Genomic DNA, 14,243 nt, shown 5'->3' with positions numbered 1-14,243 from the left:
AACTTATACCCATGCTACCTGTAAATGTACAGATATTATGTGCTTTAAGATATGTAACTTGCCACACTTCATAAATGTGTAAATATGCAATGTCTTGCTTTGACTACTGTACTTATGACTTATTGTTAATGTTTATAAACTCCAATAAACAGATTCAATGTTTTTTTTTTTTTTTTTAAAGCAGTGCTTCAAATGAACAAGAGCTTCCATTCAGGGCACATTAAAGAGCATAGCTGTACTACCTACAAAAACAGAACATTGAATGACAAGTGAAACTGTTTTCTCAAATTACAAAGGCAGGCAGCTGTGTTAACAATTCAGGGCTCAAAATTTTGAAAACAGAGGTTTTTATTCCAGTGACAAAACAAATTAAAAAAATCTAATTTACAATGCGGATAAATGATCACAAGCACAAGATTGTTAAACGTTTTAATTTGAAACAATTGACAATTTAAATTACCATCGCCCAAAAATATCCCATGTTAAAAAAAAAACAACAAAGTTTTGAAGAAAGTGCCAGAACACATCTTGGCCAAAGTAAGTGAAAAATATAATGCTCTTGAGAGCGCAGCAAACCCTTTGAAAGGACTATACAATTAGCTGATATAACAACCATATGTCTTTTAGAATTCAGTCATTCAACTGATTCAATCTAAATGCATTTTTTATTAGGCTATACCAAACTCAACCTCTTTCAAATTCACTATATTGTTCAGATCACTGAATGCACTAAAGAAAACCTAGCCCAATAGATAGCTCCTCTTCTTAGTGGTCTGCAAATTCAGGTGTAGTTTCCATTTCTATTAAGGTGACAATATTGATAGACATTTGATATAACAGGTCACACCCTTTTAGCAGAATTCTACTAATTCTAATTTAAATTCGGTTCCAAGAGGACAGTAAAAGGTAACATCTGATGCAATGAAAATATATTAGCTAATTCTGGAATAAGATACTCTAAAAACGAGTTGGATAATTCATAGAAGGTGCAAGTCAAGAGATTTTTAACATACTAATCGCATTCCGCATTAAAAGAAAATAATTTCAAATTCACCCATGTTTCAGTTTACACTGCTTATCATTGTTAACAAAACAAGTGTTTTTTCCTAGAGCTTTCTCATTTTCTGAAATTCCAGTCTGAGGATACATAATGTGAATTTGACGCTTAAATATTTGTCCTGGGCTGAGAGGGGCACCTGTTATAAATATGGTGCAGCATTATGGAGCTCATTAAAATGACATGTTATTGCTTCAAATAACCAGGGATCTTAGGCATTTCCCAATATCACTGCATGAATTCCAAAATTACGAGGTACAATTAAAAAACAAACAGCTCTTGCTGTGACCAAATAAAACATGAAAATACTAGTGCCACTTCAGCAGGCAACCCTGGGAAAAGCAACACTTTAGTCAATAATGCAAAGTGATGGCATCATGAAAGGAAGACTGCACTTTGAATTCACATCATGGTTGACTTCATTCTCATAGATTTGCCTTCTTCAGCAACAAAGAGGGGTCAATGTATCATTTGGAACTCTTGGGGTCAGAAACGTCTTACAAAGCCCTGTTTTCTATGCCAAAACGAACTTCGCAATGTTTAGATATTTTGTAATTAATTTCACTCCAAGTTGCACAGTTCTCTGAGTGGAAACAACATATTCAAACTTTGCACACTACACATGGTGCTTCAGTCATGAATCAAGGCTGTTGTCATAATCTGTACATTGCAGCATATGAGAAATTGTAAGTTACATTATTGCATAAAGTCTTCAATGGTTGATGATTTTGGCCAATTAGGTTCATACAAATTTTGTTCAATTTACTACAAATTCAATTTCAAATATGTACAGAGAGTAGGGTGATGTGAAACAGCAAATTAAACCTATAAAAGTGTCCAGGAAGCCCTCAATCTGATACTCTGCAAAAAATAATAAAAACAAACAAACATACTAGTAGAACAAGTGAGCATGCAATGTTAAGGCATTAATTAACTTGCACATGTGAATACAATAATGGCTCTGCTGAAGGCTATATATTCTAAAAGAAAATAATCAGCCTACAGTTCAGAAAAAACATGTTTTTCCATTAAATTGGATGCACATTTGGACTGCCGACTCAAATGCTATAGACTTTTTTTTAAAGAGAAACACATGACTGAGTATTACAGTGTCATTGGGCAAAAAAAATAACATGATTAGGCAGTAACATTTATATACTTAGAGTACAATAACTGAGGTTTGCAATAAACAATCTAAGAGTAACAAACTCTACCCAACTTTAAAGCAAGGCAAATCAACAGTGCAAATATTCCTTACGACTAACAGGACTTTATGTATTTGCAGGTTATATTATTTTGATTGTATTCCCTTGTTACAGCAACACAACTTCCCCCAGCTTGACCTTCCTGTACCTAAATACCTATACAAATAAATCCAACTGAAAATGAAATTCCCCAGTATAAGTTAACGTCAATGAAAGGAAACATTTTATGATTTGTGTACAACATTCCACACTTATCAAACATTGAACTCAAAGAAATATGCTGTAAAAAAAGCAATACTTCATATGGTTAACATCAAAGCATCCATCCGTTTTGTTCCAGCATCTTTGGTAATCATATAACGAAAATAAAATAGATGAAAGAATAAAAAGCATTCACACCAGAATGGCATAACATCACATGCACAAAGGAATAAACAACGCATTCTTAAAAAAAAGAACAAACAAGCAATGTCATAATGCACTTAAACAGTAGATATAAATTCCAGTGTAGAAAATATCTGGTGTGTAAAGTCATGAAGCACTTTCTTTCCACTTGGTTTTTAATCCCAACTAATGTTTTTCTGTGGAATTAAGGTGACATGCAATTCATGTGCTATAACTTTCACTAGGGCATGGTACAACATAGCATCTCTCCATTCAACTTATTTTTCAACGGTATGCTTAAATGCAAAAGGTTACTATTTTAGTGTTTAGGATAGGAAATGCCAACTTTTATTTTAGTTCACACAATTAAATTTCAAATTTAGGTTATGTAAAATATACAACATGTTTGTACACTTATTGATGTACATGATTATCATTGTTACTATGTGCAGAATATTGGGGGTGAATGGGTGTACAGGGAAGTAAACTACTGGATATGTGTATGGTCCCCTACATTCCCTCAAAACAACAAAAAACAGTATTTCAAGTTAGACCTCCCTAGCCAGTGGCTAGTCTGTAAATCACGATGTGTCTTGAAAGAAAGCCAATCTGCAAGTTATGCAGACCTTTTCAAATGAAGAGCTTTAAAGAAATTGATATTCCAGCTCTGAAAACTTAGGGGATCGTAATAAGAAAACCTAAGGTTTATGCAAAAATAAACACAAACACAATTGTCTTTCTTGCCACACTCTCCATAAAACTAACTTCAATTTGTACTTCAGCTGTGAAGTGACACTATGCCTGTTCTAGCTCCAACACTTTTAGGTTATCATGACACTGGGACCTGTCATTTGTTCGACAAGGACTCAAAAATCAGAAAGCAAGAGCTATTTGCACACATTAAGGGTAGACTGCCACATGAACCGAAGCCATATATTAACATGAGCAACAAAGTATGTAAGATAGTTTCTAGCACGAGCTATGGTATTCTCTGCCTTATGCTGACTGATCGCTAGATTTGTACACAAATGAAATTTTGTCTCATTTAGCAGTAATGCTGTTGCAAATTTAGCATTACCTGGTTGAGGTATAGATGATTCTAAGCACCATCAGGCGACTGTTGATGTACAATGTAAGGCAACTTTTCTAAACAAAACCTATGTAAGCACAGTGCTCAACAGCTCATTCCATCACCATGGTCCAAAAGAGGCCTTCCCCAATGACTCATAAGCCACCTATGGCATATCCTGTCCTAGAGAAATAAGACAATCAAAGCTATTGCAACAACCTCTTTGAGGAGCAAATTAAGAGAGTCAAGCTGGTAGGTGGGCATCATTCAGTCACTTTTTTGAGAAAGGGGAAGGTTCGGTCACAGACCAATAAGAGTAGCTCCACAGCAAGGTAAAGAGGCTTTTCAGATGAAGAAACAACTGCATATCCCATAAAAGATTCTAGGAAAGTAACCTGAGAAATACTTCATTAGTCTTGCTATTATAATCTGTGCAGGAATGTTTGGCCTCCAACCAGCAGTAATGAAAGAAGCGGAAGTTGCTTTGGATATCACAGCATTCACCTAAAGTCCTTCGGAGACGGAGGAGAGGATAGAGAGATGTACCAAGCTTACCATATGTAACTGAATTCCCATGAGGAGGTTGCTCAGGATTTTAAGAAGCCACACCCAGACGTTGTGCTGACATTTCACCAGAAGCTAGGTAGTTTGAGCAGAGGTTCAAGACCCTCTAGATGTAAAGAATTGACTGATGCTTAGGCAAGAACATTTAGAATGACGTAAGACTCAAAGATCGATGTATGCAAGAAACCAATGTAGCAGGTAATTGGGATTAACCTCAGGACAAAAGTATTCTACCAGAATGTAGAGCAAGGAGGAATAACCTAGAAGACCTGCATCGAGTGATCCCATTTTTGCAGTGGGTAAACAAGTAAAAAAAAATAAAAGGTCTCCAACATAAACAATTTCAAAAGGGACTTAGCAAAACTCAGATTATGACTCTTGAAGACTACGGTTACCAACTAGATAGCAGCTGTACCATGAATAGTAGAAGCAAATGCGTGAACCTTCGCCTTTGGTTAATGATGGTAAATTGTTGATCACATCGCTGTACAAGCAATAATAGTATACAAATGAATGGGTAACTAAAAATGCAAGGAGCAAACTAGCCAAGTATGGTAATATGGCACAAATGAAATTCCTACTAAAAATTGAAGACTATATTTCTCATTTTGGATGAAATTATTAATTTGGTATTTAAATATTTCTTTGGTAGTGTGTACCATAGTTTTTTTCAAACCCAAACATTAAAATATACCAATAAAACTGAAATAGTCATACCTAATGAGCACACATTCAAATGCTATGTTATCTGCTGACAGAGGCTGTATCCCCTGTTCTCAGTGAACTAAATAGTACTACCTAGTCCTTGAGCAGTATATGGACATAAGGTGTTTTTTTATGGGCCTGAAGATCTGAAACCAGCAGACCAAGCTTAAGAGCCTATCATGAAGATGTGATAAGACAGATAACAAGTTTCTTGAGATATTTTGCAATCAGAGTCCACCCTTTGTGAAAGTGTATGAAGCTTGACTAAGGATTAAGGCTTGAACCTTACACTGGTAATTATGAGCCTTCATCAATACAAACCTGAGGACTGTTAATATGCAGTGAACATTAAGATATTTGAGCTTAAGAGAAAGACAGAGTTTTCTGCCTCTTCTTGATTTTATAAACATGGTTGCCAAAGGGAAATAGTTCACAAAGTTAAGTGCCTTCCAGTCTCTCCCTCCCCTCCCCCAAACTTCTAAGAGCCATTCCTTGCAGCATTTAGAACATTGACATATCTGCCTCAGCTGGGCTACTGGTAGCATGCTACTACCACTGCACCACCTACATACACTACAGTGATCAGCAAAAACAAATAACGATTGCTATTTGAGTTCCAATATAACCTCAATAGTCCTCTTTATGTGTGCTTTCTGCTGACCTAGCCAGTCTTTTAACCTCCTATCATAGGAAAATATAGGAATGTAACACAGATTAGGCAGATTCAAGGTAGCAGCACCCACAATACGTGTGATTTTTGGATGAATAGTTAAAACATATAGCAGAGTACACAGTAACTACCCAGTTTACCTCTTTCTACAGAGCAGTCACCTTTGCACCTAAGGATCCACGGAAGAACCAGGAATGGCCATTTAAAATTAAGTGCTGTTTTGTCTGCTCCTTATTCCCCAGACATTAAAAGGCTTTCTTGTTTCTCTTAACAGGCCATGTCGAATACACGGATAATTCTCCAATAGAACTACAGGTGACTGAAAGTGTGTTTTCAGGAAGGTACTCCAAGGAGACAGACTATAAACCCAGTCCCCCATACTTTATTGACATGGTTTTATATCTCCTAGGGACATGCTTCATGGAGGTGGATGAATTTTAACATATTTTAAGAGATCAGACCTTAATTAGAAGCCATTTGAATGTTCAGGCTTACAAGGAAAGGAGGAGGAGAAGGTGGACCCTAGATCATACCAAGAGATAAACAGTCATAAAGTGACCAAACAGTGCTTTTCAGGCGCACAGGGTTATAAAGAAATGCAAAGTAGGAGATGAAATATTTGGCAGGGTCAAAGTGATAAGATAAAGTAGCATACACTCATTACATTGAATTATTCTACTATCTACTTAAATATGACCTCAGTTTTAAAGGCAAAGATGCACCATCCTCAGTAAGGCCAAATACGGCCAGTGGCCTTTTCAATAAGGCAAAAATAAAAGATACATTTCACCTTCTTGAATATCAATGTTTTGGTCAAACAAAAGCAAGCATTTGGAGAAGAACAGAATTAATTCACAGCTTCTACCCTCTTTACCATTGCCAGAGGATCCCAAACATTTTCTAGTGTGGCAGCATGTAAACCACTAGGTTACTAGCTTTGTTTCAAAAACACTTTAAAGCCTATTTAACAACCCTGGTTCAGCGACCACAAAAAAAGATGCAGAAAAAACACATCAAGCTTCAGTAACTTAATAGCAAGAACAGTCTGGGAGATAGCGAATGACCTCCAAAAATTATTTGGCCCAGTGGCAGGAGAAAGCAGACTCACCAAAGGGAACATTAAAATAAATAGCCAAATAGAGTAAGCGTTAAAACCCTCTCTCATAAGGTATTATTGCAAGAACATATTCAAAGATAGACCGATATCTGTATTTGACTTAAGTAGATAAAAATATATGACTCAATACTTTTGAGAACTGTTCGAGGTCGGGGGGTTCTCTGAGCTATGTGAGGTGAAATTGGGTGATGTAATCAGAACCCAAACCAATATGGAATGTTGCTTTGGGTGTTCCCCTATAGTGAGTCCGATTTGTATTGCCTGAATATGCAACAAGTTAAAAAAGGATCATAATGAATGTTTAAAAGGACATATACCATACATTCGACTAAGAAATTGACTGTTGATGCATGTGTAAATTATTTTCTACCGCTACCTTTTTAGATGCGAAAACTGCACTGTGTGTACAATTCATCACGGTATAGTCAATTTATTAAGTTACTGTGAGCAGAAACAGTGCTTTTAAGCCAGTTACCCTTATTCACTTAGTAGAAAAAGTTAACCTCATTGACTCTGGTGGAAAGAGAATCATCTACTCACTGAGCACTGCCAAAGAGGAAAAGATTTTAAAATGACTACATATCAGGTGGACTCTAAAGTGCTGGCGAAAGCACATGCAGTGGACACTAATCCAGTGAAACATATCAAAGAACATAATCTATTTACTTTGAATAACTGTTGTGGGTTTAACCAGGTACATAACTAAATAATTCGGGTACACCCCCCCATTAAGTACAAAAATGTTCAGCCAATTCATTAAAAAAAAAAAAAAAAAGCGTGCAAATTTTACACTATTTGGAAGAACTTATGTTTGCATCATGAAACAGGGATATGTGCTCTGATAACATACCAATTCAGCCATTAAATTGTAATCCTTACATTGTTTCTCTGCACCAGTGCATTTCCTTCTGATGTAAATCCTACTGGTGTTACAGTGCCATATTCCTCACACTTAACTGCAATTAGTGCTTATTAATTGCCAGCAATTAGTGCTTATTAATTGCCAGCAGAGCAATGACTAGAGTAAGACAAAGTCACATATTTGTGGTGAAATCATTGGTAAAGAATAAAAGATACAGGTTTCCATAGCTTCAAGCAACAATAAATAGTTTATTTGTTCTAAGCAGTTTTGAGCTCCGTTTATTTTTATTGGCAATTATAACTGCCAATCAGGTCATTCAAATTTAAAAGCCCAAGATGGCCACTAAATGCAAAATAGCTTTGGATTTTCAATTCAGTGTTGTAGGGACCCTTTTATAGTTTACCAACAATACATATCCAACCAGATTCATTGCCAAACAGGAATATACAGAGCACAACACCACTTTACACACCAGAATTTGCTCAGTTGTTGTAAAGTTTGTGATGGCACATCTGACAGTTAACATAGATGCTTGACGAAAAGTACAATAAACTAGAGCTGAAAAAAATGTTTAGGGACAAAACACAATGGAAGCTTACGCTTTACAAAAAATGCTTGGTGGTGCACCTTTTTAGTAACTTGGTTACTGCAGTTGACCTATACCTCACAGTTTAAATCGCCAGGTTTACAAATTACACTATCACCCCTTCAGTAATCTACAGATGACTGATCCACAGTTTACAGCTTTCTCATGACAGCAAATGGGATTCTTCTTGATTTATTTGAGTGACAGTACCAAGAATGCCACAGTACACCGAAACACAATGACCCTTCATACACACAGACGGCAGTGCAATTAAAAAGGGGGCTTGTGATATGTACGCATTTATTCCAGTACCTTTGTTTAATAAAGTTAACAAAAAAATATTCTTTTTATAAAAGCCAGCTGGCTCTGCCAACTAATTCCTGTAGTAGACAAAGAGATTCCAATCCTGTAGAATTTCTTCTTCTGCATCGGTGTGCACATCACACAGTGTCTATTTGAATTCAAAGCTGCCGCCACAGAGGCTTGGTGACATGGCTACCTGAGTCTTTATAGATGTTCCTGGGTTTGAATTGTCCATATTGTGGAACACTCACAATTTTCCAGCTTTCATATAGGATGGGATTGAGCCCCTCTGTGTAAGCCCTTCAAACCTTTTATATGTGTAATTGAGAAAAACCCAGTCTTTGGATTTGTAGTCTGGTTCTGTAATGTTTGGCACTAAAAGAGCAAAGAAAAAAACAAATAAGAACACATTATGAAGGAAGCCTTTAAGTACATTCAAAAGCTAGACTTAAATTTATCTGAAATAGTTACCATACAAACAAAATTGGGTCAAAACATATTTCCTGAAAGCGACTATTTTAAGTTTGCAATGCAAGGTGACATACCGTTGATCATTATCAAATTGACACGGAGCCCACATAGCAGCTAAAATCTATATAAGGGGAATTCCACTAAATGGTTATCATGCACAGATTGTGAATGAAGGTTAAAAGCAGAGATGAAATGAAGGCATTGACGCAGTCCGTGCACTATGTCATGAGGGAGAGACGGGGAAGGCTGGCACAAAAGTAAGCAGTTGTTGTAGTGTTGCTACAACAATACGTCTGAGAAATTATTATCTATGCTAGATCATGGACCTTCTACTTTAGGAACTGAATTAGCACTATAAATGGGATAGGTTATCAGCTCACCAGCTGCTATTAAGGCATCACTATTGGTCTAGTGTGGGGTAGACCTAGTGTTACAATAAACATCTTAGAAATAAGTACAGACTTCTGGTATGCTCAAATGCAGCAAGAAGCAGCAACCCTAAGTCTTGTACAGCAAGTATAATCTATCCATGGACTGGTGGGGGGTGAGGGGGTGGATGGGGGAGGGGGCGTGGCCGACTGCCGAACATGGCGGCCACACTATAGATTAGCTCCGCACCCGGGCTCAATGATCCTGTGAATTCCCCGTTACATGCAGCGTGAAAGGGTCCATTTCTGTGTGTCCTGACGTTGTGAAGCGGTGTGGGTGACGACCCACTTTTCAGCTTGACGCTGAGGTGTTAACACGGGCTACGAGGACTGGGATCTGTGAGCAGGCGGAGAGGGGGAGAGGAGGCCCCGCGCCTGTGAGATTGTTGCGCCGCCTGGAGGACAAGCCTGAGCTGGGGCCCAGCGTGGAGGGCGCCGCCCCGCTTACAGTGGAGCACCGCTCCGATTAAAGAGACTCTAGTGGCTTGAACAGAGTTGGGGCGGTGAGTACGTCCGCATCTCGGAAACAGGCCCTCGGGCTGAGAGTTACGCGAGGTCCGCGGTTGCTGAGCGGCCTGCGGCGCTTCCTTTGGGGCAAAAGCGGACCTCATGCAGGGAGCAACGGAGAGGTGCGGAGGACTGGTGCTGCGATGAAGGGTGGCGCGTGAGGGCTGTTGGAAGTGCGGGTGCTGAAGTAACACGCCAGCCCACGCCATAATTTCATATCTGCGAGCCCGACTGTGGGGGAAGGGCCTCCAGAGAGTAGAGCGAACCGGGGACTCTAGTACTGGCCTCGACGAGGGAACGCACCGACTGGGATAGTACTGAGGCTTGTGCACCCGGGAGAGGGAGCCTCTTGCATGCCAGGCGGGACGCCTTGTTGGACTCTGTTCCGCTGCGGTCGTGGCTGGGCTGGAACGCCTTGACACTGATGCTGGAGAGATGGCACCGGAAACTACAGTCGGCCTGTGGGGAGCACTGGACGGCAGATGCCGAAGGTAGTGGGGTACTCGGACACAGTAGCTGATGGAGGCTGAGCTACCCACACTCATGATTCAGCGCAGCAAGACTGGCACTACTAGCGTGTGACAGCCCTGAATAGACTCAGACAGGTCAGTTAGTAATAACTTGGAACCGTGAAGCACTGGACCTGCCGTGCCTTCATTACCTGGCCACGTCATTGTTAGCTTCATTCGCAGGCCCGAGACTGCTGTGATGGGCCGTAACAAGGGGAAACAGCAGGATGCTGGCCCTGGCGCTGACCCCTCTATGGAGCAAGGAGACTCTGGCGAGACCTCGCAGACGCCCAGCTGCATACCACCTACCCAGGTGGCAGAGCCGATGGATAAACTGGACCTTATCCTTCAAGAGGTTAGGGACTCAAGGAAGGCCACTGAGCAACAAATTGGCGCCCTCACGACTGGCTTCACGCTACTCAAGGCAGACCATGCTAAGCTTGCCGACAAGGTGTAGGACAACATGGCGGTGCTGGCGGAGCGGTCTCCGCAACAAGCTCAGAACACGACCCATATACAGCAGCTCCAGTAACAAGTCACCACCCTGATGGACTGAGTTGAAGATGCGGAAGGGAGGGCGCGGAGGAACAATGTACGAGTTATTGGGCTGCCGGAAAGAAGCAAAGGGGATGATCCAGCCAGATATATGGAGCAGTGGTTCCGGGAACACGTCACTTCATCTCTCCGCTCAATACTGTGTGGAGCGGGCACAACGGATACACACTGGCTGGCCGAAACCGGGGCCTCCACCCCGACCCCTCACTGTCAGGCTACTAAATTATAGAGACCGGGATACGCTCTAGAGAAAGTAAGGGAGTGGACCCAGATTAATTTTGAGAACAGCAGAATATCGCTTTACCCGGATTATACACTTTTGGTGCAAAGACAGTGATCCTCCTTCATGGGAGTTAAAAAGAAATTGAGGAATCTGAATTTAAAATATGCACTACTCTTTCCGGCTCCGCTGAAAATTATTCATGATCGGAAAAATTTGTTTTAGAAAGCCTGGGAGACGTTGAGGGATGGCTGGAGGTGATGGACCCCGTGGTGACTAGGGACACTGCCTCCCAGAGCACGCAACATAGCACCACCCGTATGGAACTATCCGGCACCCGTCGCAACAGAAGGATCCGCAGGAACTCCCGACGGACCAACCCAACGTCGCTACAGATGCAGCAGGGCAAAAAACAAGCGCTCATAGCAGCCGCTACTTTTTGAGTTACTTGAAGACTCTTCCTCTTCTGATGGAAATGCAAATTAATCTGACTCTGAAGGCAGCTTGGCCCTATTCCCCACCGTGACCCCACAGACGGCGGACGGCCTGTTTGGCTGACTGCCAGAGGACACTGATGTTGATGGACCCGCCTATGCGGATGATGATATATCCTTTTGTTGAAATATGCTAAGGTGCTGTATGTGAATGCACTTTCCTAGCCCGGGATTCCGCTATGTCGGAGCTCGATAATATGCCGCAGTGTGGTTTTGCACCCCATGGAAGGTGTTGGCGATGACCCACAATTTGCGAATGCCGTTTTAATACAGGGCATAGTTTTGTTTGCCATGTTTGGTTTCATGGTCCGGTACAGTTTCTTGACCGGACTGGGTATTGGGATTTCTTTTGGGGGGGGGGGGGGGGGGAAGCAGTCCTGTTTACTATGGAGTGGCTGGCTTGCAGCGCATACACGACACAGCCTGTTATAACGATCACCTTGGTTTTGCAATGCATTTACCAAACACATGTTCGGAGACTGGGCTCCATGCAGAAACGTCACAGAATACATGCTCAACTGCTGATACGCAAAGCACACAGTTTATCTGTAGGAATCCCACATGGTAGAACAAGAGGCACTGAAAGTACGTAAGAAATGGAGGGGACAGGTTTTCTCCAGTAGCTATTCCGGTTATGCACGAGGTGTCACAATCTGGGTTAGACACGGAGTGCCGTTTAAACAGTTAGAACAGAGAGTCGATCAGCAGGGACGCTATATTTTTATTCGAGGATCCCTTGATGGTCAACATGAAGTACTGGGTAGCACGTATACGCCGAACCTTGAGCAGGAACAATTTCTAACCACCCTAAAACTGGCATTATTGGAATGGGAGATGCATCCCTGGAATATAGGTGGGGATAATAATACAATAATGGATATTGCTCTAGACAGGTCCCATCCCCCTTTGAACGGTGCGGGCATGATCAAGCAGGCGAAGGCTCTCTGTGGTTGGGCGGAATGCTGGGCATTATGCGTTGTATGGAGGATGCGACACCCGATGCATAGAGTACTCCTTTTATTCCCCGGCCCACATGCTACATACAAGGATAGATAGGATATTCAGTTCAAACACGAAAGCGATGCAGGTCACACACGTCACGTATCTAGCGAAGACCTTTTCGGACCATATTCCACTAGAGATAGCAATTACATGGGGCAGGATACCTACTCCAGTGCCTACATGGAGACTCTGGCCGCAGTTGTTGGAAGACACGGTGTTCCCTGCCACAATAGCAGATACTATCACTCATTACTTTACCGAAAACAGTAACACGGCTTCTAACAGCCTGATAGAGTGGGACGCCTTTAAGGTGGTCATACGCGGTAGGGCCATTAGTGCGACAGTGGGTGCTAGGCAGGAGGTTCGTAAGTCCCTCACAACAACAGAATACAAGATGGACAAGTTGGAACAGGCAGCAGCGCATGATAGGGAGAAGCAGACATCGCTTCAGGAAGTCCGTATCCAACACGCGGAACTGTTGGAATCCCTCTGCCTCATAGATTATCAGCGGTACACGCAATTGTGCCACTCCGAGGTGGACAAGTCCGGAACACTATTAGCTAAGATATTGCGAGACGACCCCCCTACCATTGTGATTAATGAGATAACTACTCTGACGGGCGAAATGGCACATACCCAAAAAGACATCAACGCGGCTTTCTGCCAATATTATGCCACATTAAACAGTAAGCCTACGGAGAGGGAGGGCACATGCACGGACAACTTTCTACATGCACTACCATATCCCCAAATGATCGCAACAGCCCTGAAAGGACTGTCTGGCCCCATCAGAGCAACGGAAATTAAGACGGCTATTCAAGAGCTCCCACGTAACAAATCGCCGGGTCTGGATGGTTTACCTGCGGAATTTTATGGTGCCTTCATGGATTCACTCTTGCCCAGCCTTGTGCTCCTAGATAACAGCGCTGAAAGAAGGGGCACTACCCCTCACCACGGCGCAAGCACTGGGGGTTTCACTCCCGAAACCGGGAAGGGACCCCATGGACATGGCAAGCTATCGCCCATTGTCATTGTTGGCAACGGAATGCAAGATACTGAGCAAAGTATTGGAAAATAGGCTCCTGCTCCTTCTAAACGAGGCGATCCATGTAGACCAAACTGGTTTCTTGCCGGCCCGGAGCACATCTCTGAATACTAGAAGGCTACACCACCTCATGTTGACTGCCCCAGAGCGTTATGCTTATGCAGGGTTGCATATCGCTAGATTTGCGCCAAGCGTTTGATACGCTGAATTGGGAGTACATTTTCAAGGCGCTGAAGAAGTTTGGCCTCCCGGATAATTACATCAAATGTCTCAGTTTGGTGCACCAGTAAGAAGTCCAAACTTGATAGTAAGTCCTTAAAGTTCCTTTTATTCTTATATATATATTTTTTCATAAAATGAGAAATCAGCCAACGCGTTTCGTTCTTTGAGGCAAGAATTTCTTCAGGGCTATACTTAGACGATGCAGAGTACATTCAGTTGTAGATCATCAAAAGGAATGTGATTCAAAAAGTATATGATTCAACTATAA

At 41.6% G+C, this 14,243-nt stretch overlaps 1 protein-coding gene across 7 annotated transcripts in view; it reads right to left on the bottom strand.

Moving 5' to 3' along the window:
- Positions 1-415: 415 nt before the first annotated feature.
- Positions 416-14,243, bottom strand: part of STK38L (serine/threonine kinase 38 like) — a 492,424-nt gene continuing 478,596 nt past the window's right edge. For all 7 annotated transcript variants that reach the window (XM_085652796.1, XM_085652799.1, XM_085652802.1 and 4 more), the window contains one exon: positions 416-8,897. In XM_085652796.1, the coding sequence (XP_085508922.1) occupies positions 8,770-8,897 (128 nt within the window). In that variant the 3' untranslated portion in view covers positions 416-8,769. The remainder of the gene's footprint in view (positions 8,898-14,243) is intronic.

Source organism: Triturus cristatus, chromosome 4_1, assembly GCF_964204655.1.
Source record: "Triturus cristatus chromosome 4_1, aTriCri1.1, whole genome shotgun sequence".
NCBI classification, from domain to species: domain Eukaryota; kingdom Metazoa; phylum Chordata; class Amphibia; order Caudata; family Salamandridae; genus Triturus; species Triturus cristatus.
This window is presented reverse-complemented; position numbering and strand designations above follow the sequence as displayed.